Consider the following 23,604-nt stretch of genomic DNA (forward strand, 5'->3'; position numbering starts at 1 on the left):
CTTCGAAACCTATGAATAGCCAAGGAGATTAATCCTGACATATGCATTTCCATGCCTGTGCTTCAATAACAGAGGCCTTGCAAAATATAAGCTTATATTCTGATAACTTGAACATTATGCACGAAAGTTGATGTTAATTTCAAATGATTTCCAAAGAAAATAGAAAAAAAAGAAACTATTTATTATGATTAACTGTAGCCACTTCTGGGCTGAAGTCTGAACAAGAACATTATTTAACATTTTATAACAAGAACAAGAATATTATTAACTATTTATTACGAGTACATTCAGTTTTAATACCTTATCAGACGACACACCAATATATATATATATATATATATATAGAGAGAGAGAGAGAGAGAGAGAGAGAGAGAGACTGTGGACATTCTAGAGATGATCCACAACCATTTTGTTACCTGTCTGATATAGTAGCCTCTAAACATTCATTATCTCATGCTATTAAGTATTCCTAACTGATGCTAATTCTATGAAGAAAACTCCAACCATGGTATCCTAGCTCAGTGCATGATCTGAAATATTCAAGTTTCCTCATCTGGAAGAGAAAATTTTACCCTGAGACCAAGTGATCTAGGTTGGTTGCTCTTCCTCAAGCAAGATTTCAATGCCTTCTCTCGACAACTGTTAGGTTCCATCACACAATCAACTTTAGGAACTGCACCCTCAATGCGAGAAGTGTTTGAAGCATCATCTGATGAAAACGAAGATCTTGACTTGACAGAAGAATCAACTCCATCTAGCTGCTTAGGTTCTTGGTGATTTTTGTAATCAAAAGCTGTATTAAGAGAATCATCAAAATGTTCGAGTTCAAAGTGAGACTTGACTAACGATTCCTGGCTGTGGGATGCATCAAGGACCTTCTTATTTCTAAGTAGACAATTAGGAAAAATGGAATCATCAGGCCAATCTTCAATCTTGCAGTCTACTTTAATTCGGGTGCGCAATATATTAAGGGACTGCTTCTCCATAAGATGATGAAAGTATGTTACCTCAACAGAGTCCACCAAATCATGTTGCAGGTGCAGCAGCAGAGGGTCCTGATACTGGTGCCTGTTCTTTTTCAGCAAGATATGAATAGTATGAAATGGAACAATGTAGAAGACAGCACCAGGCTTCAAAACAGACTCAGGCCTAACCACAATCCATGGAAACTTGAAAACATCTGGGCGCGTAACACAGTGTCTAGGGTTCTTTTTCATGATCTCATCAGCTGTTATAGGATTCTGATGAATCTCAACAAAGCCTCCAGGGTGCACCAGTTTAAGGACCCTACAATTCTTAGAATCTTTAACCATCCTCATTGCAACTGCAAATGTTTTGAAACAGAGGGAAAGGAGGGGGAAGACAGAACAATTACTTAAAAAGTCCTAGCTTCTAATAACTGACAAATTTAGATGGAGGGAAGTCCTATGCAAAGGATCTTGGGCAAAAATAAACCTTGGAATTTTCATTCTACAATGGTGAATCATGTTAATTTGATAACATCAAGGAAACTTTGGAAATTGTATTTTTGCTATCCTCGCATGGAATTTTCTTGAAATTGTATTATTTAAGGAAAAAAAGAAGATGCAACATTTTAGAATCCTTCACATCTGACGTCAGCCATTCAATCATTTGGCTGGTGAATCTTCCCCTTCTTTTCTTTTCTTTTTTTTTTTTTCTTGGAAAGGGGGAGGCTAGCCTTGTCTATTCTAAGATTTCAGAAATTAGAGACAAAATAAATATTGATTTCTACTTAAACTAAGCTACATTCAGAAAAATTAAGAAACTTACATTATTTATACCATGAACAACATACCTAACATCCCATTACATGATTTTCACCTTTTTTTTTTTTTTTTTTCAAACTTTTAGAGTAGAGCAGATATTATTAACTTATTGCTCTGCTGCCTAGTGGCTAAACAAACCAGAAAAAACAAAGGTCCAATTTCGCAGTAATACCTTCTGGTCTACTCAAATTAAGGCTCAGTATGCAGATATGTTAGTGGTATATTCCTAACGTCATGAAACCCATAGATTTTTCAAGATATTGCTAGCAGCTAGAAATTATCAGACAGCACCAGTACATGCACCAATGGGTCTAAAATTGACATAGAAATTGGTGAAAATTTTTATTTACAAATTGCTAAACTACAAAACTGCACAACACATAATGAACACATTTTAGATAACTAAAGAAAGAGTCTCGCTTACATAACCTCCTCAATGCTAGGGCCTAGCACTATGATCATCAGATATTGTTTCCTCAGAAGATGCATCGCTATCGATAACAATTAAGTTGTCCTGTTTATTGGCAAGACGTGCAGAACTCCGACTTACTCCAGATTTCCCATGTCTCATTCCCAAGGTGACATAGGAGTGATGACCATTACCAGATGGCTGCAGCCCATTGGCTCTTATATCACCAAACTCGCTATCTATCCTATTCCTCAGTCCACTAAAATGTAGCTCGCTAGGATCTTGATATGGTCTCATAACTCGCATCTTCCCTAAATGAGCAATAGGTGAAAAACCAGGGTGTAGAGTTGCCTCCATTGGCCTCGGAGGAGGAGTGCTTACTACTTCCCTTAGCCAATGAGGCAAATTGCCTCCTTTTGGTGCCAAAGCAGTGAAAGAGCAATTAACAAATAAGGGATCACACCTTGGCACAGTCGCGCAACCCATATGATCATATGGTCCCTTGCCATATATCTCACCCTGAAAGTCAGAATAACTTCTTGAGTAAGCAGCAGGCCGGCACAGCTGTTCCATTTCATTTCTTTCAACACCAAAGAAGTTGAAACGCCGTCTCTTTGAGACATTAGCAGTTCTATGAGAATAAATATCTCCTAGGGAGAGCCTAGTTTCCTCAGGAGCATTTTCTCTCCAAAATCCTGTCTTCGGGCACATGAAGCCACCATTATTGTCTACGGAAAATTCATGTGTTACTGGAGACTTAAATCGTAAAACATGAGTGTCATTCAGCAGTTTTGCTTGTTCCTCTTCCCACTGCTCAGCAAGGTCCCTTGCTGTCCTCCATGAAGAAAAGTGGAGTCTTGGATTCCTTAACATGGCATGCCAATTGTCCCTTCCATGTCTTCTCACTCCTATCCAAAGAGAATCCAGTTCTTCTTCCGACCATAATGTAGCATATGGCTTAAACTTCTCGTTAAAACCACTCTTTGCATTTAAACCACTTGCTCGAATTACAATTCTGTCAAGCATCAGCTTATGTCTCAGCAATGGAGCTGCCTGGTTAGGTGAAGACTGAGGCACTGCATCCCGAAAAAAGTCTCTGATTTCACTGTCAGAGTTCCAGAATTGTGATGTGATCGGGTCTTTTTTAGATGAATAATTACCCATATCAGACTCTGTAGGGAGTGATAAACTCAATTCTAATGGAGAACCACATGAATTTTGTCTCATCTGATTACTGTCACTTCCCAAATGAAGAGATTTACTTTCTTCCAAGACCGTGCAAGCAGTAACTTCTGGCTTTCTAATTGTTTGAATGAAACTGTTGCCCTTTTCTTCAGAAAATAGCTGGAATTAATTTCACAGAGAAACATATTAAATAGGAAGTCATATCAAGCACAGGAAGTACCAAATAACAAAATTTTAATTCTTGAAGAGAAGAAGGAAGCTAATACAGAACAAGAATTACTGGAAATAGTCAACAACCAGAATAGATATATGCATACAATGAGCTACAACTTGCCTGCAGGCATTCATTTCTTGATGCATTGTCCAAGGAGGGTCCAGGACAAGCTTCATCATTATCTTTCAAGTTAGCACCAACTTCTTCCACAGAATTAGATGCATCACTAAGATCCCTGCTTGAATGAATTTGTGAAGCTTCTACAAGTCCCTTACTCGTGCCTTGCAATGATTCCCAAGGGGACACTTGATCTAAAACAGTGGCATGACTTCTGCTTGTCGAGTCCACTGAGTCTCGAAGGGATTCTGAAGTGGCATCAACAGCCTCCTTTTGACATTCCAAATCCAAATTGATATCATTGTCCGATGTACCACAGGAATCTACAAAGGAGCAAACTGGATAAATTGCACTGTAATTTGAACATGAAAAGATGAAAGTACCAGCTTATGCCCTTGTCTAGCATTTTTAAGAGACAAGTTAACAAAATATACCAGGAGTAACAGACAGATCCAAATAAGGTTGCAATCCTTCTTTTTTGTAGTCAGGAATGATTGTTGATTTCCCACCATCGCTTGACAGATTTTCAGGTTTGTCTTGATATTTAGTGTTTTCCAACTCGGTGTCTACGACTATGGCTTCACATGGATCTTTAGTAGCATCATTTAATGAGATCTGCAAATTGTCTAGAAGCGCTTCTTCAGTGTCCATTGAAACTTTTGCAATCTGTCCTTGTCCATTGATAGCCGGTCCATCCTTATGCATGCTTTTAGAAACATTAGATGGTTCTCCCTCATATATCAAACTGCTTCAAAAATATTCAATCTGTTAAAACTTAGAACTCAAGTTCCAATTTGAGTAATAATTCACTTAAGTTAACATTGCACTTACGTCTTAGCTTCTAGAGCAGATCCTACATGCACGGATGCAGAATCAACACCCTTTATCTGTAATATATCATCTAAATGTGTGAGTGATAGCCATAGAGAGAAACCTATAAGAAGGTTTCAGCATACATTAACGCCTAAACGATGAAACACAGACAACCAGCATCTACCAAAAGGATTAGATTTGTTGTATCTAGACTTCATGTTAAACCTGAGGAAACAGCATCACTGAGTTTATTCCATTACTAGTTGCTACATAGTGTTTAGTCCTAATAAAGGATTTTTTTTCCCAAACTAACAAAAAGCCTGAGAATCATTCAATTAGTTTGTACACATTACTACTACTATGCATGTTAAGAAATTAAAAAGACCACGTACACACAAACTCATCCAAGAAAATTACAGTTTCCAAGTTGTGATTCAGTTCTACTACACTGTAGATTTTTCATACTTGCATTTGAGCACAGAATGCAAAAACAACATAAACAGACATTTTAGTATGTTTAATCAATCAAAAACAAGTTTTATCCCTCCTTTCAAAGCAATGAAATGCATGTGAAGAAATGGTTGAAAATACAGTCATCGTAACAACGTTGAATTACTAATTAACTTTACGATTTGACAATTCAGTATCATAAAACAGTTCAAGAAACAAAAGGAATTTTGCAGAAAAAGAAGTTGACATACAATTTTTTGTTTTTGATGAAACTTATGCCTTGAATCTGTATCCTCCCTAGGTAGCCCCAAAGCTGTTGAATTATCTCCCAAGCAAAGTTTAAGAGATGCTGCACTATCAGCAGTCTCCCCAAGGTACGAACTATTAACATGAGCCTCATTATCTTCTTTTCTTCTTTTACATCTTCGACTAAAAGTAATTAATGGAGTAGTCAACTTAGTTTGCCCAAGTGAATTGCCAGGGCAGTCAGTGCAATTACCTTTTAAGAATGATTTAGTGCCTCCAAAGCTGGGCGCTTCCAGCAAACAAGAACCAGCATCACATACAGAGACGTGACATCCTTCAGTGGCTGATTTTGAGCTACTAAATCTCTTTCCAGTGTTCATTCCAGTTGACTGAGAAATAAATTTCCCTTCAGAATCCATGTTTGTTGCTGAACAAGGACTAACTTCCATAGGAGTTGATATACTTTTCATGGATATATCCAGATAAGGAGGTGACTTCATATACTTTCCAGAGGTGCCCTCACCAGGACTCCCTTTCACAGATGATTTAGAGAAGCTGACAGTCATTATTTTCATATCAGATCCTTCAACGGGTTTCATCGCTTCCAGTCTGCTTAGCTGTTGCAGTGGCTGAAGTGCAGAAGAATCTTGTAGTTTACAACCGCAGCTCGGTCTTTCCCTGTTGAGCATATGCTTTGGCTATGGGTTGTGCATGTATGAGAAACAGAGGGAAGAATGGGGGAGAGGAAAAGAGAAGGGAAGGGAAGGGAAGGAGGAAGAGAATATTTCATTAGATAATAGGAAAATTTATGCTGTTAACTGAAAGCTAATGCCAAGATTTTTTTTCTTCTTTCTCCTCAGTAAAATTTAATACCTCGAGGGCCCTATCAAGACACTGATGATGATAAGGTTGATGGCAGTCTTTGCATCGCAGCAGGTTGCCTCTGATGCCACATATAACACATCCAGGAAATATCTGCATGAAAGTTGGGATTGTGTACAGAGAAGACATGAGATAAGGAAAAAGAAATTGATATTTGTCAAGAGTAGAAGAAGAATACATCTTCACAGAAATTAAAAAACTTTAAATATTTAATAATATATACATTGATCAATATTTTCAAGCTTAAAACAAGAACTTATCAAATAAATAGAGGAAAATGACGCAGGCTTAGCAGCTTAATTCAAGTTTCTGTTTTTGTTAGTATCTGATTAAATTAAAAGAGAGAGGGGAGAGAGAATCTAATGGATGTTATTAATAGCATGGTCACAATAAAATATATTTCGGAAACTTAATATGGATCATCAAGGTCCTTTTTCTGCATGCCATTTGAAGCAGCTAGTAGAAAGCATACCTTGTAAAGGCCATAATTAGCTTATGTGAGTAAAGAACTTGTAATCCTTTAACAGCAAACTGCATTTCAGGAAATTGATTTAAAAGCAACAGAAAAAACTTATCAATCCTAGGCAAACTCACCGGTGAAATTTTTTGCTCGTTTTCTGATTTATGCTCCTCACTTAGCCTATCACACTTGTCTGGTCCAGTCATAGAAGTATCACTTGGTCTTTCAGAAAATGAATCATGATAACCCTTTTCACTGGCAATGCCAATTCTTGATGATGGCAGCTTTCGCTTGTATGTCAGATAAACCTTGCTACTAGGCATTCAAGCTGTCACTGAAGCAACTAGTTGCAATGCTGAAAATAAGTCTTGTAATGGTAGAAATTTCAGAGAATTCACTTTGTTCACTTGTGAACAAAACAACCGAGTCCACTATTAGTCATACTTTCATTTCACGTTCATCTGTAAATATTCAATTTTTAACCTATGAATCTAGAAGTGATTAAGGACCCAAAAAGAGAGAGAGAGAGAGAGAGAGAGAGAGACTTGAGCAATGTGAACAAAAAAAGAAAGTAAAATAACAAACTTTTCCGATAATCTCTGCCAAGTCTTCCTTCCTGAGAATTTATCTTTTCACGGAATCTTTTATGATCTGCTGTTTTTTTCAGTTTAATCAGCACTTTAGATTGATTTTTTGTTTTTTCAAATTCCTCTCCAATCAGAGAAGGAAACAGATAAAAGAATAAAAACAGCAAGAACGAAAGAGCTACATAGATATACATTCATGAAATAGTCAGTGAATATCTGACAAAGACTACTGAAACTAAGAAACAAACTAATAAAGAATGAACGAACCAGAAAATGCCGGTGACGGTGCTTAGCGAAAACGACAGCGTAGCGGTGGCCACCGGTGAATCGGTTCTCTCCTCCTAACTCTCCAAACGAAAAGAAAAGAATTTCAAAAACACTTCTGTCTTCCGTCTTCTCTTACTCTATCTAGAAAAATGGTGATAAAAAAATTACAAAAAGAAAAGAGAGAATTAAAGTAACTGTGAGCTTTTCTTTTTGCTAGTTTCTGTCGTTACTAATGAGAGAGAAGCATTTAATTGTCAGCGACTGAATGAAACGTTTCTTTCCACTCTCCCTCTCTGTCATTTATCTAGGAAAGGCTTGCATTGCTACTCTGGCCCACCTTTTCCTTCGCTCGCTCGCCCTCTCGATAAGGAATAACACATGGCAAGTGGTGCCCCGCTAGCACTATGAGTTGGTCACTTCGAAAGCCTACTTATAGTTACGTTAAACACTCAACATTCAAGGGAGGGATGGGGAAATAATTCCAATCTCTTCAAAAACTTATATGTGCGCTTAGGGGGGCATAAATCAGCTGGCGCACAAGCTTTTCAAGCTCGATTTCAAAAAAATTCAACTTAAATTAAGCCCAATATAAATTTGAACTTAATGATATTCATATGGAACATTTGTCAAATTTATAAATATATATATACACACACGTGTGTGTATGTAATGTTTATTTAAATTTACTGGAGTCTCAAATCTCGAGCTGATCCCAAGTTTATCATGAACTTAAAATATTCAAACTCGTTAATTTTTTAACCGAGTTCGAACTTGGTTCGTTTACATCCCTATGTGCATTAAAGTTGAGATAGGTGCTACGGCTTGCTATAATTACATCCTAATCGTTTTGGGTCAACTCTATAATTAGATTATAACCGGCTTTAAGTCGGTCTATAAAAGAATAAAGTGTTTTTAGAAAGTAAATATTTTATTTATAAAGATAAAATTATCGACCTCACCTAAAAAAAGAAGGCGTAAAACCACTCGTGCGAAGACACATTGATTATAGGTGTGAAATTTTACCACCTAGGGAGATGATTTGGCAAGGTGTGACGGACACCCGCACGTAAGTGGACTGTTTTTTGCGCCATGTCAACCAGACACAGATATTTTTGAATTACACGCTCGAGGAATGAGCGTTAGGAAAAACAATCAGACATCGGTTTGCAACGTCAGGGAGTATCGTTTAATGGTTTTCTTGAGTGGGTCCCATGTATGAATAGTAAAGTGGTAAGTGGGGTCCTACTTAACTGAAACCACACGGAGCAGGGGGTGTCGCTCAGTCAGGTCAGGTCCGTGACTATGGAATGATAGATGATGGACTGATGATTTTGATAGCGCTTTGGGTTGGCTGGTTGGGCTGGAGCTTTGGTCTCCACTCTTCTACATCTCTTGATGTTATGGGCTCGAGCTTTGGGTTCAAGTCGGCCTAGGCTAATTATTTTTTTTAGTATTAATAATATATATCCTCAGCCCGTTGGGTTAAAGACTAGATTTTACTCACGGTCAGTCACTAAAGGATAAAGTGTTATAAATGAATATTTATTCCATAGTGGAACTTTCAATATTGGTTAAAGAAGAAGAGTGTTTAATTGAATAATTATATCTGTAGTCCTATTATGAAAATGTTCATCATTTGTGAAAATTTTTTATTCATTACTATTTGACAGAAAATTAACTTAATAATAAAGGTAAAGCTTTTTGGGAAAGTTTATGGTTGGAGCATTAAAGGAAATTACGTGTAGTTAGGACCATAAGAGTACTTACACGACAGACCAATAACACCAAATCGGTTAAGTTATCGTTCACCTAATTTGGAGGTGAACATCAAAACGATAGGTCCAACAGTTATGAAGTTGTCGTATCAATCTGATCTAGTGACACAGATCGCAACGACGATATATATATAAAACTGAATTTGTTTTTTCTATTTCTTAACCAATAAAACAGAAAAGTAAAAGGACGTGTGTTCCAACGGCCCCTCGTCGTTCCACGTGGCCTTTTTCTTTTTCTTTTTCTTTTTTTTTTTTTTTTTTTTTAGAAAACGCCTCTCTTTCTGTCTCTGTCTGGCTTCCTTTCCTGCGCCTGTCTCGTAGCTTTTTTTTCGATTCTTGTTTCGTCCACCGACTGTTGCCTTCTCTTCTCGGTCTTAATATTTTTTTTTCTGATAACCAAAACCTCAAAAACAGTAAACAACAACACAGACAGAGATACCTTTCCCATTTGCTTCTATAAACCTATCCTCTCTCTCTACCTGTCTTCCACGGGGGAGGGGATAGGATACCAATATTCTGCCGCCATTTCTCCTCTCTTCCTTTTCCTTTCCCTTGTTCTAGAACCTTTATTTGCACTCTCCGTCTCTCTTTCATTAGAGCAAGATGGCAGAGTTGCCGGATAATAATCATCATCGATACAGTTCTTCAGACATTTCGGTTGATTTCGGAAATTTTGAAACCGCTGGTGAAAATGGCATTACCTCCTGTTCTCCTGGTTTATCTTCTTCTCTTCTCCTTTTTCTTCTTCCTTGTATTCCTGTAAAAGTTTCGGACTTTTTGGTGAGCGGACGCTCTAGGAATGACAATAACTACTAGTTTAATTATGTAGAGTAATGATCATTACCGTTTTAAGGCGTCGAAATGTGCACTAAACAACAGACAATTAGAAAGTTCAGTAAGATATATGATTTTCCCGTGTCAACATAATTTAGCGGATTTGCATGTAGAACCAAGAATTCAAAATTTCTAATCATATTTATTTGTCAAGAATATTAGATTTCTTAATTTGCAGAGCTAAATGCTGATAGGTGGATGATAGTTAAGAAGTGCCCGGAATTGTTATTGTTAATTATGTACATACATGTCTTCTCTTTGATTGTTTTTAAAATATGTAGGTGCTTCTTTTTAGTTGTTCTTGTGCAGTGACATTTATCATGTTAGTTTGCTAGTTCAAGTAACCATGTGGTATTTTATTTCTTTATCTGCTCCACTCAGGGGTTATTGACAGTAATTTCTCGCAACATAGCATGCCTGATGAAGCACAAACTACTGGAAAATCAGATCCAGGGTCCAGCCAGCGAAGAAAATTCGGTCAACATCAACATCGTGACAGTTATAAACTGGCAATACTTGCAACGAAACTATTCGATGATAGAGTTCCTTTTAGAAAGAAGGTTTGATCATAGCACAATTACTTTGGTAAATTTAAATAATTGTTATTTGTTTTGTCTATATTGTTAATTGAGTTGAATCAGAGGATATGAAATTGGTTGTATTTGTGTAATGTGATTGATGTAAGTTTTGTGATGGACTCTTCACTTAATTGAAAGTCAACAATTTGTTTGGACAGGGACCCATTTGTCTTATCGGTTATTTTTAATGAATTCCAGTGAATCAGAGGCTGTGCCACAGATATGCGTCTGGCATTTTGTTTACACTAAGTAACCTTTTTTTTTGCTACTAGATTTCTGAAGTTGGAGTATTTTACTTATTGTTGTGTAGCATCACGATAAGTTTAATTATTGGAAGAGATTTTGTTTTTAGGTTCAATTGATATGATCATGTTATGTTATGAATTCTTTACTGATAATGTTTTGACTTCTTTCTTTCCTTTTTTGTTCTTATCCCTTGTAATTAACTGTCTGGATGTTTAATAATTTCTCTTTTGAATATAAAAAATTGCAGCTCAAATTGCTTCATCGATTTGCAAATGTCAAAGATGATGGAACTGTACAATTAGAAGTGCCCGGAGATATCAAGACACATACTCTGGATATAGTACCTGCAATTCATAATGGGTATACTAATGAGGAATTCTGTGATACAGATGAGCTTCCAGATATACCACCCTTGCAAATAGTTATGCTTATTGTTGGAACACGAGGAGATGTACAACCATTTATTGCCATTGGAAAACGTTTGCAGGTTTACTTTCATTCTATTGTTTTGCAGAGTCTTCTAAGAAAGTTCCATAACTACTCATTCCCCAATATTGAGCAGCATGCCTAATGCATGTCTACTTCTTGTGAGTACATGTGATTGACACTGCTAAGTTTTTTTTGTCTGTCTGAGGCATTTATGATAAGAAATCTAGTATAATAAGAGGAGAGATAACCCTAGGAGATGCATGATTCTCTCATCAGTATTAACCATTTTTCTTCATTCTTTTATGCTTTCCTTCACCTTTTACAACTGAATAGTATTCTGGTACATTCAGTTCTTCTATTTATGGGTTTTCATCTATTGTATTCTCCCATAATTTTATAGTTTGAATTCTCCTCTTGGTGGACTAAAACATGCTTCAATAAGACGTGTTGGAGATGTGAAACAAGTATAGGTACATGAAAATGCAATCAGAGGTGTTTCAAATTGCTGCTAATGTCATAGTTCACACCAATGATGTGGAAAATTTGGGCTCAACATGATCAGAACTCTTCTTCTTATTTTTTTTCTTTTTCTTCACGAGCATCATCTTTTTTGAAAACATCTTGTATGCTTGTTACTGATTTATGTTTTTCTTAACAACTTAAATTACTGAGTTATGATGTTCTGAAACTTCTCTGTCTCTCTTATTCTGAAAATGTCCTAATAACATCAAGCATAAACAATTTGAGCTGATGGAGATAAACACTTGCTTGCAGGAATATGGTCACAGGGTTAGATTAGCAACTCACTCAAATTTCAAAGATTTTGTATTGACTGCTGGATTGGAATTTTTTCCTCTAGGTGGAGATCCAAAAGTTCTTGCTGGCTGTGAGTCTTCATATTTTTCTTTCTACAACGTTTTCTTATGTTCCCCAACTTTTATCTGATTCTTCTGTTATGTACTGCAAGAAAGTTGAATGACTTTTAACAATTTGATCGAGAATACAAACCTTTAATCTTTACCCTTCTTGAATGTGCTAAAAACAGTTACAACTTATTTTGTTTTCTGCAGATATGGTCAAGAATAAAGGTTTCTTGCCATCTGTTCCTTCAGAAATACCTACTCAGAGGCATCAAATAAGAGACATCATATTCTCTTTACTTCCTGCATGCCAGGATCCTGATCCTGATACAAATGTTCCATTTAAAGCAGAAGCAATTATTGCCAACCCTCCCGCATATGGTTAATTCTTGTGACTTTTCCCTTTCTTTTCTCCTTTGGATACTCAGTATCTCCTCTAAAGGTGCCTTTTGTTTGGCTCTATTTTTATGTAACTGTGGATTTAAAATGATTCTCATTGATTAGAATGATGAAATCAGTGTATGAAACATTAGAAGATAAGATTTCAGAACCTAGAGTGAGAAGATAAGAGAGGTAAATCAAAGGATGAGTGGATATGTTGAGAGTTGTAATTTTCTCTAAAACTCTAACTGGAAAACTTCTTATTGGCTATATGTAATATCTTTATTTATTTCCTTGAGGAACTTTATAACAAGGTCCATTTACACTTTAATATATATTTAGAAATTTTTTATTATTTGCTTGTCGGGTACCAAGCGAAAGAATTACTTGGAGCAGTCGCTAAGAAAGTAAGAAGTATTGGCATATATCCTCATTAGAAACACAGCAAAATAATAAATAGAGTTGGATTATTTTGGACTCAGTTGATGTCGCTATCTTTCAAGGTGTAATTCTAAACTGAGTGGAAGAGAAATTATATCCATACAGCCACCTCCAAATAGTTTGAGATTGAGGTTTAATTTAGTCTGAGTTTAATATGCTATTGTACTCAAAATCATCTCTTTTTGAGTTTGTACTGTCTTGTCTTTGTTTTTACATATCTAACTTGCAAATAATTGCACAGGACATACACATGTCGCAGAGAAGCTAAAAGTACCAATTCATATATTCTTCACGATGCCATGGACGTGAGTCTTATTTTATTGTGATATTCTCAATGTTATCAACAATTTTGGATGAAAAGGTTCTGTGTTACAATTGCATGAATTATTTTTTAAATTATTACATTACGCCTATCCTTGAGAAATGAAATTAATTTGAGGTGGCTATTTTTGACCTGATTTGATCTATTCCTGCACATGGACTACATGTTTCTGATTTAAATTGAACTACAAGGTGATATTTATTACCCTTGTCAGGCCTACTAGTGAATTTCCGCATCCTCTGTCTCGTGTTAAGCAGCCAGTAGCTTATAAAGTGAGTATTATTTTTATTTTTTTCGTTTTCATTTTATTTGCTTTGGTTCTTGTGAACTAATGTATGACTAGTAATTTCATATTTTAATAATATTATCCTATTGCTGCAGCTGTCATATCAAATTGTTGATGCAATGATTTGGCTTGGAATACGAGACATGATTAATGAGTTTAGGAAGAAACAACTGAAGTTGAGACCTGTCACATATTTAAGTGGAAATTATAGCTCTCCTTCTGATGTGCCTTATGGATATATATGGAGTCCTCACCTTGTTCCCAAACCAAAAGGTCGTGTAGTTGTGCTAATAACTTGAGAATTCCCTAGAATTATATTATGCATTGAAGCTATTTCCTATTGCGATAGGTTTGATCTTTAAGGGTAGTCCTATGAAAGATTATACAGGTTTCTGTTTACTTATTTATTTTGTTGTTTCTTACTTCTTGGAGGATATTTTTTCTCTACCTTTTGCAGACTGGGGACCAAAAATTGATGTTGTTGGGTTTTGCTTCCTTGACCTTGCATCAAATTATGAACCTCCAGATTCACTTCTGACATGGCTAGAAGGTCGTGATCCACCTATCTATATTGGTTTTGGTAGCCTTGTGAGTTTCTTCCCCCTATTATGTGAACTAGGTTTTGTATCTATTTAATTAACAACCAAAAAAAACAAAAATTATTAAACGCAATGAGCTATTACTGGGATTCCCTTTTTTTCTTTTGCTGTTCATTTGTTGATAAGTACTTATCATAAAGCAGAGGATAATCTGGATGAGAATGGGTAATTGGCGGACTGAACATGGCAAAATAAATTGATAATTGTGAAGGTGGAAAAATGGTATAAAACTTGACAACATTTAGCCCTAGGTTCATCATCTGAAGTGTGTACTTATTTATGCTTCTGTATATTTTGAGTGATAAAGATAATAAATCATTGCACATAAACCAGTCATTTGAGTGATATACTTTGTATTGGGAGGAGCCCCCTATCCTCTGCCTCATTTATGGCTTTTGAAATATCATACTTTTGTGAAGATTTGACTGGCTGTGGTTCCTTAATTAAATGGAGCAATCAGGAAATTCTAATATAGACTTAGTAACTAGTCCAGTCGTGTAACAGGGAGAATGCTTGCACCTTAATACTCTTAAAGCTACAATCTAATTCATTTCCTCATCGGCTATTCCTTTGAATTTTGATGTTTGTATTTCCGAATTCTCTTGCATTTCCAACTATATACATATATATATATATATACACACACATGCGTATCAACTTTTCTTATTTGATTTAGTCATTTATCTCAAATTTGCTACAGCCTCTTGAAGAACCAGAGAAGATGACCCAGATTATAGTTAAAGCTTTGGAAGAGACTGGTCAAAGGGGCATAGTTAACAAGGGCTGGGGTGGTCTTGGCAATTGTAAGTCTTATATGTAAGCATCTGATAGTTATGATATCTAATGGATGTTTAAGCTTTGAATTTCCATAGCGTATACTTATTTATTTCCTTTCAGTGGCAGAACCGAAGGAGTTTGTGTATTTATTGGACAACTGCCCTCATGACTGGCTGTTCTCAAGATGCAAGGCTGTGGTAAAGCTTCTCTGTTCGGTTATTTTAGTTTAGTTGAAGTAATATATATAGCGTTAGAATTGAATTCATGGTTAAAATTTGTTCACTTCACACCACTCTTTCACATTGAATTTTAAGCAAATTGTTGGTTTTTCTGATTCCCTTGTCGATTTAGTAAATGTATTTTAAGCTACTGCAACTGAGAGATTGTTTTTTTTCTTTCATTTTAAGCTCTTTGGTTACATAATCTTGGAACCTTTTCTTTTCAGGTGCATCACGGGGGTGCTGGAACCACAGCTGCTGGCCTTAGAGCTGCGGTAAATTGATGCTCTTTTCTTGACAACAAATGTTCTTGTAAATAAATCACATACAAACTTATGGTTGGTGATGATTTCTGCAACAGTGTCCTACAACCATCGTACCATTCTTCGGGGATCAGCCTTTCTGGGGAGAGAGGGTTCATGCACGAGGAGTGGGTCCAGCACCTATCCCAGTTGATGAGTTTTCACTTGAAAAATTGGTTGATGCAATACGCTTCATGCTAGATCCTGAGGTAGGCATGAATTTCCTGTCGAAGTCAGCTTTGATATTCAAGTTTTATCTTTTTATTAATGATAGAACAATGTGATTGCGTCCCTTGATGGCTCAATGCAGGTGAAGCAGCGCGCTATTGAATTGGCCAAGGCCATGGAGAATGAGGATGGAGTAAAAGGTGCAGTAAAGGCTTTCTATAAACATTATCCTCGCAAAATGTTGGGATCGGAAGTACCTGAGCCCAAGCATGCACGTAAGAAATTTTCTTCCATGAGAAGATGTTTTGGTTGCAGCAATTGACACAAACTACAGGAATTTTCATACTTAGGAATTCTAGTTGGTTTTCTGGCTTTGGCTTTTACACGTGATATATTAACTACACAAGCGGCAATGGAGGTTTATTTTGACAATGGCGATAAGAGGTTACTATGGAAAATGTTGTAACGATCTTTTATATTGTTGTTCTGAACAATGATGAAATAGCCATATATATTATATCTGAGAAAGAGGATACTGTGTTGAAACAACGTCGCTTTGCTTCATCTTTCCGTACTGACAAAGCACCCGAGGTAAGACTCTTTGGGGCTCCTGCGTACTAATTTCCATTTTTTCTGCGGTTCCTGCGTACTAATTGCAAATTGGAAATAGGATTAATTGAAAATCGAGAAACATTTCCCCAGGATCTGGGGGATACGAATTGAATCGGACAACTTAAAAGCTTCATACATTTGATAGGGGTTTTCTGTTTTTATATTTTTTATGCTACTGCAAGAAATCCGCGTTTTTTTCTCCGGAAAATGTGCGAAATTGTTAATGTTCATGTTCAACAACATATGAGAAGCTGGATGACCTAAGGAAATGTGGTTCGATTCGACGACTGCCCTGACAGTTATTTGAGCCGCCAAGCGTGGGTAAGCACTATTCAAAACTCCAACCCGATGGTCTTAATTCAAAAATTCGATTCGGTCTATTGAAAATTGTTGGTTTTTCAATTATTTTGGACTGGGTTGATTATTTTTATTGAAGTTTTAATTCAAATTGGATCAATTTGAATTATATCACAAAATTGGAAAATTTTGATGTACCACCTATAGGTTCAATTTGATTTAATTTCATTATGAATCCGATCTAATTTGATTTTTTTTTTTTTATTATAAAAAATTATGATTTATTCAGTTTGATGCAATTTACTTTTTTACCCTATCGTAGTTTGGATACAATTTACAAATAACCGATGGCTATTCTATTGGACCATCGAGGGACTTTACGACCTGTCGTTGGACAACACCTTAAACAATTCGATGCACTCCTTAATATGTCCACCGTCTCCCAATTCCTCAAGCCCTCCGCCATTCAGAATCAAGATCGTCATCCCAGAATAATGGAAAAAAAATATATATAAATAAATATTAAAGAACCACAAATTTCTGAGTTCGATCTGAAGGCTTGAATTTGTTGATATGGCTGTACTTGATTGATTGTCCTATGGCTATATTTAAGATTGAAGACGAAATTGTCAAAAATTATGTAAAAGAGGGAGAAGAATTGAGTTCAGACGACTTTGGAGAACCTGACAAAACGAACTGAAAGATAGAAGATAATCATAAATGGAACACCTTTGATTGTTTTGTATTTTCTTTTTCTTCTTTGTTTAGTCATTTTGTAATTGTTTACCTATCATTAATGGATGTACTGTTGAACTACAATCAGGAATGAGCAGGAGAAACTTCACCTTTCTGACCAACCTGAGGTTCCCCGCCGGAAACATTTACAGGTGCATCCACTTTCACTGCTGGCATATCTAGATTTGGTATTATAGGAGGTTTTGTTCTTCTTGTGATTGTCATCTTCAATCCTTCAGTTGTGTGAATCGTTGCTCCTGTTGTCATTTTAACCTGCATTCAGTAAAATATTGAATATCACAAAATTATCCATTTCCATCTCTGGTATAACAAAAGTAAAAAAAAAAACATATAATAGTATATAACTCACTGGAGGTGCTCCAAGAGCGATTTGAAAGTTGAATCTTCGAACAAGCATTGCAACAGCAACAACAGTCTGTAAATTAGCATGACTAAAGGTTAGTCTTATAGCAGAAAGCCAAATAGTTCAGTAACGAGCATCCCCAGATCCCAGAATTATGACAGTGAATTAGCATCCAACAATAAGTTACCTCAAATGTAGCAAACATGTCCCCTACACATTTTCGCGGTCCTCCACCAAAGGGCAAATAACTGAAAAACAAGGCTTACTGCTGTTACTAAGTTGCAAAAGGCATTAAATATGTCAAAGGACAAAAATACTAATAATAATGTGAAGTGCCCAGTGTTATACATTTCTATAAGTTGGTTAAAATTTTGGGATTCTTATCAGAATCCACCAAAAATATTAAGTTACCACTGAAATTTAAGTAAAAATCAGGCATGAAATACACTTGGGCTGTTTTTTAATTTTTTGCTTTACATCTATAAAGTCTTACAAATTGTGATTTAGCTAAAAAAGCAATGATAAGTAAGCATATTGGACAAAGATATCAATTTAAAAGAAAAAAGAAATTAAGATAAGCAATACTCTAGCTGTAGGCAACATACCAGAAATTTTGGTTGGTCTCATTTGGATTAGGCCCATCTAAAGGCCATCTCTCAGGATTGAACTTTTCTGCATTATCCCATAGATGTGGACTGTGATGCAGATTCCATACAGAAATAAATATATCTTCTCCCCTGTACATATATGGGTTTATCATTTGCATAATCCAAGTTATTGCTCGCTACTGTACCACGACGGCAAACAAATTAAAAAAAATACACGCTAACGAGATAGAATCAGATGCATGAAATGTGATACTAAAATAATAATGAAGACAAATGACTCGGAGAAAAATACAAAGGAAAGCTTCATCGAGATCGAGACATATGATGAGAACAGGAACACTGACGCTAAGAGATGATAAAACATAAACAGCAACATTGGAAATAAATTAACTTTGAAGATGTATTCTTACAACTAAATTCTATATAAAAAATGAAAAATCCATGTGATCATTTGTCATAGTTTATTTAACTGGAAGTGAGACAGTATTGACAAGAACTTTATTGGATAACCTTTTTATAGGGTACTTTCCAAGCATGTCATCCTCTAGAGAACGGCGAATTAAAACAGGTGGTTGTGGATATAGCCTCAAAGACTGCAAAGAGATTGGAAATAAGAATTTACAACCATTAATCCATTGTTCTAAACTATTTACTTGGGATTATGGGGAAAAAGGGAAAAAAATGCTTGTGTTCTTACTTCATTAATTACTCGAGTTGTGTACTTGAGTCTCTTCATGTCTTCTATTGTTGGAAATCGATCTCCTAGAACAGAATCAACCTGAGAGAAGAATGTGAGTAGAAAATAAAAAGTTAAATGACAATGAGAGACTACAAAACTAAAACATGGTCCAACATTTTGAACGCATATGATGGCTAAAACTTTTAAGTTACCTCATCTTGGAGCTTGGACAAAACACTTGGCTCCTGCAGCCATTAAAAATGAAAATAAATAATCTATATATCGAGTAGTGTTTTCAAGAAATGATCTGCAGATATATGAATATTAGTACATACATCTGCAGCTAGAATACTATATTGATTCTTTTTGAGATATTATCCATACATTATACATTTATTAAAAATGCTAGAGAAAATGAGCAACACAATGAAAGTGGAAATCACATCCTCAAATTAGTTGTATATGCTATCATAAGGAGAAAGAATTAAGAAAGTGAAGTCTTGCATATCCGCTAAATTGCATAAATCTGAGTTAAAATAGTTTCTGCAATTGTGAAAGCTGACACTGCTTTACCTTGGATAAAAGATAAAATGTCCATGTTAGGACTGCAGCTGATGTCTCATGTCCAGCTATAAGCATTGTCATCAGGTCATCCCGGAGTTGCTTGCTAGACACCTGCAAATTGTAGTAAGACAATTTGCCTTCATTTGAACTACATAGCATTGAATAATTTGGCAACTAAATACATACATCATCTCCCGATGCCAACAGGAAGTGGAGAATACTAGGATCTTGGTCATTCATATATTCCTCATGAAATAGTAGCTCTTCTTCATCTACCATCCTCTGCAAATGGGCAAATAGACATCATTACAAGGAATGCAAAGAAAACTCTGTAAGTTAATAAAATGGCAATTACAAGAATGTAAACAACTTATTTTGGTGATCAATGAACTTTTCCATAACATTCTCCACAGCTTCCAAAAAAATCATTTTCATGACAAAGTTGAGTTGAATCCTATCTGAACTCACTACTGTGCATATTCATGTGAAAGATAACATGCAGATTTATTTTTGAATCAGCTTAATATGAGAAAGAACATTTTAGTCAGCGAAAATGATATTTTAAGGAGAGCGAGTTAAGAGAAATTCTTGCTTTTAGAAATTTCAACTTTGAAATCAATAGCAGTAAATTTTTTGATCAACTAGTAGCCTGCAAACCAGTCCAAGTACTGAAAGACTTAAATGAATCGTTACGGATCTCTCCAGTTTTTCTTATCTCTACTGCTTCAGAATAAGACACGTGCACCATTAGACATAAAATTTAGCAGGGCACAGTACTATCATCTTCGTGGAAATTGGCAATGTTAGCTTGCATATGTATAATGAAGTAAATAGGAAAGCACAATTTTCTGTGGATCAAAAAATTGGCAACGTTACCTTGCATATTGCTATTAGATCATCAAGTATATCATTGATCAACTTGAGGGCTGCTGAAACTTTCCTTTGACGTGGTGAAATGTCTTTCCAAACTGGGATCTCCCATACTGGAATTGGTGCAACACTTCGATCTTCTGCTTCTCTTAGAACTGTGTAAACAGCCTACTCTAGCCAAAATAAAGATAAATCAATATGTGCAGCTATATATTTTTACAGAAGTAACTTCATGAAATATAAAGGTAGATCAGTCAAATATATGATGTACTGAGGTTAGGAATTAGAGAAAAATAAAGTACCTCAACTATTCCAGTGTCATTTGTGAGCGAGTCAAACTCATAATTAAATACTGCCTTCCCAATGATATCCAATGTCAAGCGAGAAAAAAGGGATTCCATCTCTACATCTTCCCCATCAGATGCAGCAGCATCTAATTTCGAGCAGAGCCTATCTGTTGCTTGGCCAAACAAGCTAATCATGGCTGCTACATACTACAGATAAATAAGGAATGAAATTAACAGAGCAAGTTATATGCATCACGAGTTAAGGCATTGCCAAGTACTTTCGTCTTTTTATCGTTTCCACATTTAGTCCTAAGTAATTAGGTGTACTCATCCAGTCAGCAGTTAAATTCTTAGAGAACCTTAGTATATGCTAGATATTCTCAATAGCATGCTCTCTTCCGTTTATAGGTCCAAAATTAACTACGATGTGTGACATTTTCTCAATTCATCTTTCTTTTCAGTTTTGGTCATATTGTCACAGATATAGATCATATAGAGCACAAGATTTACTTTAGTAGGAAAAAAAAAAACATTTCCACAAATTTCTGCTTCTAGAAGTTGGTGGAAGAAAATTCCAACAAATAGTAGACCACCTCAGGTTTTCCAGTCATATTTAGGTAAATGTAATAACAACCCACAATATCAGGATACAAGTGAAAGAAAACAACATAATGTTTGAACATGTAAATCAGTGATGATAACTCACCTTCTGATGCAATGCTGGGACTATAGCCCGTCGCCTAACACGCCATATTTCTCCATCAGCTGGAATGAGTCCTTTCCCCATCACAAAATCCAGAATTTCTGCCAAAATACCCTGCATTGAGTAAAATGTAACTTAAGGGAAAATGCATAGCAAATACCAAAGTCCAGGGGAAAAATGGTGTGAATAACTTTACCTTTGAATAAGCCTTTGAATTATTCTTCAGTATATGTTTGGCAATAGAAGGATCAGAAACAATTAGAAAAGACTGCAAGCAAAACGAAGAAACAGTTAACCAAAACCCATTATCGAAATTCCCTCAAGTAATCAAAGATATCTAATTTCAGCTACGATAAAAAATAACTAATTTGCATAGAAATAGAAAAACACAAACCTTAGGTCCAAAAGTCAATCTAAAAATCCCACCATAAGTGAGATAGAGTTCGTATAAGGGTATGAAGAATGCCTCGCTCCTAATGGCGCTAATTGCTCCTTTTGCTTCTGGAATCTTTGGATAATCTTCACCGGCATCAACCCACTTGAACAAAAATTCCAAAATATCATTTGGAACCCCCAATTTTGACAAACCATTCCTCAATACAGATGGAAAACTTATTTATGTGTGAAACCAAAACGGAAACAAATAGTCAATACAAAATCCACCAAAGTAGAACCTAAACAAGAAATGGAACTCACAAAAAAAGAAAAGGCGACATACCCAGATTTCTGTACAGTGAATTCTCCAGAAGCAATCCTAGAAGACAATTCGGCACGTCGTTTCTCTTCAAGAATCTTCTCTAAACTCTTAACCCCATCCTCTGGTGACGCAGGCTCTCTCCCATTCGAAGAAGCACATGAAATAACAGCAAATTTACATTTCCCTGAAACAAAAGGTATAAAAAGATCACTACTTTATGTACAAGCAATTAACTTCTCCACGAACTAAGTAAAAGAAATCAGTATGCAGGAACAGACCATTTTCTATAGCAGAAAATGAAGATGGACTGATGGGTTTAAATCTTTTCACTTGAAGTTTGGTATGAAAAGAGTGGTGCTGGGTAGAGATGGAAGATGGGACTTGAAGGAGAGAAAGTTTGGCAGCCATTATGAGCTGCCCTTTTGGTTTACAAGGTTGCACAGATGAATTACAAGTTAATTAAGATCATCACTGAAAAGGTGAAAAGAGAGAGAGAGAGAGAGTAGTGGATGATGTGTTTGTTTTAGCTACAGACGTACATGATAATGCAGCCTCTGCAACCAGTTTGGCAGTCTCTATGGCGTGGTACTAACTGTTAAAAAACAGAATTGGAATCTTTCAAATTGCTTCTTGCATTTGCTCCAGATACCAAACATTAAATAGATAGATTTTTTTCTTTCCCAACCATGTGGTGTGAATTGTTCTCTAACTAATTTAAAGAGTGAAAGGTAGGTCTCGAGTTCTCCACATTGCGAAAATTCATTAATTTATTGAATTAGAGATTAACTAATCCAGATGTATAGCTCTATTCAACCTTTTAATGAATACTATTTTCAAGAATATCAACCTAAATAACTTAAATTTATTGGTTTTAATTTAATTTATGTGACATTATGACATTGTCGTTGGAAACTATTATCTTAAATATGCATGGATACAAAAGTAGGAATCGTTAGGCTAGAGTTAGAAAGAAAGTAGCACTTGGGTTAAATTAAACAATAAAGAAAAATTCGAACAAGTCGCTAAATAAATTAAATTTTAAAGAAAGGCGAAATAAAATTTATTTTAATAATTTTCTAAAAGAGATAAAAAGACCAATCAGACCATAATAATTCTCAGAAAATATAAATTTAATTCTCAAAAAATATAAATTTATTAACTACATGTTAACTATACCAAGTTTTAAACTTAACACAAGATAATATTTTAAATTTTTTTATTTAATAATAAAAATTATTTTGACTACTTGTGTTAAAATTGTTTTCAATGCTAATACAATAAATCCTTTAACCTTGTTCCTCTATTTTTTCGTCAAATTGAAGAAAGCTTGACATAAAAAAAGAGCAACAAGTCAACATTAAGCTCTCGTTATTCTCCCTTTCTCTTTTCTATTTGTAGCTTTCAATAAAATATATGATCCTTAATAACAACGGAATCAATAATCAAGAGATGCTCATACAAAGCACTAAATGTCCTTCATTACCATTGCATAAAACCCACCACAGTGGCTCACTACATTGATCCTTCTTATTCCATAATTTACCTTTTGGACCCA

At 35.6% G+C, this 23,604-nt stretch overlaps 4 protein-coding genes across 10 annotated transcripts; 1 reads left to right on the forward strand and 3 right to left on the reverse strand.

The window, feature by feature from the left end:
• Positions 1-203: 203 nt before the first annotated feature.
• On the reverse strand, positions 204-1,936 carry LOC149498675 (uncharacterized). The gene has a single exon (XM_089717740.1). It carries the CDS (start codon positions 1,317-1,319, stop codon positions 540-542), a length of 780 nt encoding a protein of 259 aa, XP_089573866.1. The 5' UTR covers positions 1,320-1,936; the 3' UTR covers positions 204-539.
• Positions 1,937-2,085: 149 nt separating this feature from the next.
• Positions 2,086-7,694, reverse strand: LOC105647351 (uncharacterized). Of its 3 annotated transcripts, none has more exons than XM_012233396.3 (9): positions 7,418-7,694; positions 7,149-7,214; positions 6,698-7,024; positions 6,095-6,196; positions 5,227-5,919; positions 4,544-4,599; positions 4,147-4,457; positions 3,716-4,035; positions 2,086-3,540 (listed from the first exon to the last, which is right to left on the reverse strand). In XM_012233396.3, the coding sequence occupies exons 3-9, from the start codon at positions 6,884-6,886 to the stop codon at positions 2,227-2,229; spliced, it is 2,985 nt and encodes a 994-aa protein (XP_012088786.1). In that variant the 5' UTR covers positions 6,887-7,024; positions 7,149-7,214; positions 7,418-7,694; the 3' UTR covers positions 2,086-2,226. The 3 variants fall into 3 exon arrangements, with proteins under 3 accessions (XP_012088786.1, XP_012088787.1, XP_012088788.1); XM_012233397.3 differs by having other exon boundaries at positions 7,149-7,217; XM_012233398.3 differs by lacking the exon at positions 7,149-7,214.
• Positions 7,695-9,442: 1,748 nt separating this feature from the next.
• LOC105647349 (sterol 3-beta-glucosyltransferase UGT80A2) lies at positions 9,443-16,182 on the forward strand. Its single transcript, XM_037639196.2, has 14 exons — positions 9,443-9,907; positions 10,408-10,586; positions 11,098-11,337; positions 12,054-12,165; positions 12,350-12,520; positions 13,203-13,266; positions 13,498-13,555; positions 13,665-13,842; positions 14,027-14,157; positions 14,869-14,971; positions 15,066-15,142; positions 15,391-15,438; positions 15,525-15,674; positions 15,776-16,182. The coding sequence occupies exons 1-14, from the start codon at positions 9,796-9,798 to the stop codon at positions 15,953-15,955; spliced, it is 1,803 nt and encodes a 600-aa protein (XP_037495124.1). The 5' UTR covers positions 9,443-9,795; the 3' UTR covers positions 15,956-16,182.
• On the reverse strand, positions 12,202-22,743 carry CYP97A3 (cytochrome P450, family 97, subfamily A, polypeptide 3). 5 transcript variants are annotated; one of them, XM_089717725.1, is made up of 17 exons: positions 22,328-22,742; positions 22,071-22,233; positions 21,747-21,963; positions 21,549-21,620; positions 21,356-21,466; positions 20,665-20,856; positions 20,369-20,530; positions 19,679-19,774; positions 19,502-19,603; positions 19,141-19,173; positions 18,947-19,027; positions 18,760-18,842; positions 18,247-18,378; positions 17,829-17,889; positions 17,648-17,713; positions 17,388-17,550; positions 12,202-12,239 (listed from the first exon to the last, which is right to left on the reverse strand). In XM_089717725.1, exons 1-17 carry the CDS (start codon positions 22,455-22,457, stop codon positions 12,217-12,219), a joined length of 1,887 nt encoding a protein of 628 aa, XP_089573851.1. In that variant the 5' UTR covers positions 22,458-22,742; the 3' UTR covers positions 12,202-12,216. The 5 variants fall into 5 exon arrangements, with proteins under 5 accessions (XP_089573851.1, XP_089573847.1, XP_089573849.1 ...); XM_089717721.1 differs by lacking the exon at positions 12,202-12,239 and adding an exon at positions 16,079-16,275 and having other exon boundaries at positions 22,328-22,743; XM_089717723.1 differs by lacking the exon at positions 12,202-12,239 and adding an exon at positions 16,079-16,282.
• Positions 22,744-23,604: the final 861 nt, after the last annotated feature.

The sequence above is a fragment of the Jatropha curcas genome, chromosome 2 (genome assembly GCF_041381405.1).
Source record: "Jatropha curcas cultivar XTBG-Jc1 chromosome 2, XTBG_Jcur_1.0, whole genome shotgun sequence".
In the NCBI taxonomy this organism is placed as follows: Eukaryota; Viridiplantae; Streptophyta; class Magnoliopsida; order Malpighiales; family Euphorbiaceae; genus Jatropha; species Jatropha curcas.

Excerpts from the sequence above, each read along its gene's own strand:
- CYP97A3 (XM_089717721.1), bottom strand. The coding sequence starts at position 22,457 with ATGGCTGCCAAACTTTCTCTCCTTCAAGTCCCATCTTCCATCTCTACC. Across the intron at positions 21,621-21,746 it reads GATTGACTTTTGGACCTAAG|TCTTTTCTAATTGTTTCTGA; the intron begins GTTTGTGTTTTT and ends TTTTGCTTGCAG. Across the intron at positions 19,174-19,501 it reads CATTTTATCTTTTATCCAAG|GAGCCAAGTGTTTTGTCCAA; the intron begins GTAAAGCAGTGT and ends TAATGGCTGCAG.
- LOC105647351 (XM_012233398.3), bottom strand. The coding sequence starts at position 6,886 with ATGCCTAGTAGCAAGGTTTATCTGACATACAAGCGAAAGCTGCCATCA. Across the intron at positions 6,197-6,697 it reads ACGAGCAAAAAATTTCACCG|ATATTTCCTGGATGTGTTAT; the intron begins GTGAGTTTGCCT and ends ACTTTCATGCAG. Across the intron at positions 5,920-6,094 it reads GTCTTGATAGGGCCCTCGAG|CCAAAGCATATGCTCAACAG; the intron begins GTATTAAATTTT and ends CACAACCCATAG.
- LOC105647349 (XM_037639196.2), top strand. The coding sequence starts at position 9,796 with ATGGCAGAGTTGCCGGATAATAATCATCATCGATACAGTTCTTCAGAC. Across the intron at positions 9,908-10,407 it reads CATTACCTCCTGTTCTCCTG|GGGTTATTGACAGTAATTTC; the intron begins GTTTATCTTCTT and ends TGCTCCACTCAG. Across the intron at positions 12,166-12,349 it reads TCCAAAAGTTCTTGCTGGCT|ATATGGTCAAGAATAAAGGT; the intron begins GTGAGTCTTCAT and ends TGTTTTCTGCAG.
- LOC149498675 (XM_089717740.1), bottom strand. The coding sequence starts at position 1,319 with ATGAGGATGGTTAAAGATTCTAAGAATTGTAGGGTCCTTAAACTGGTG.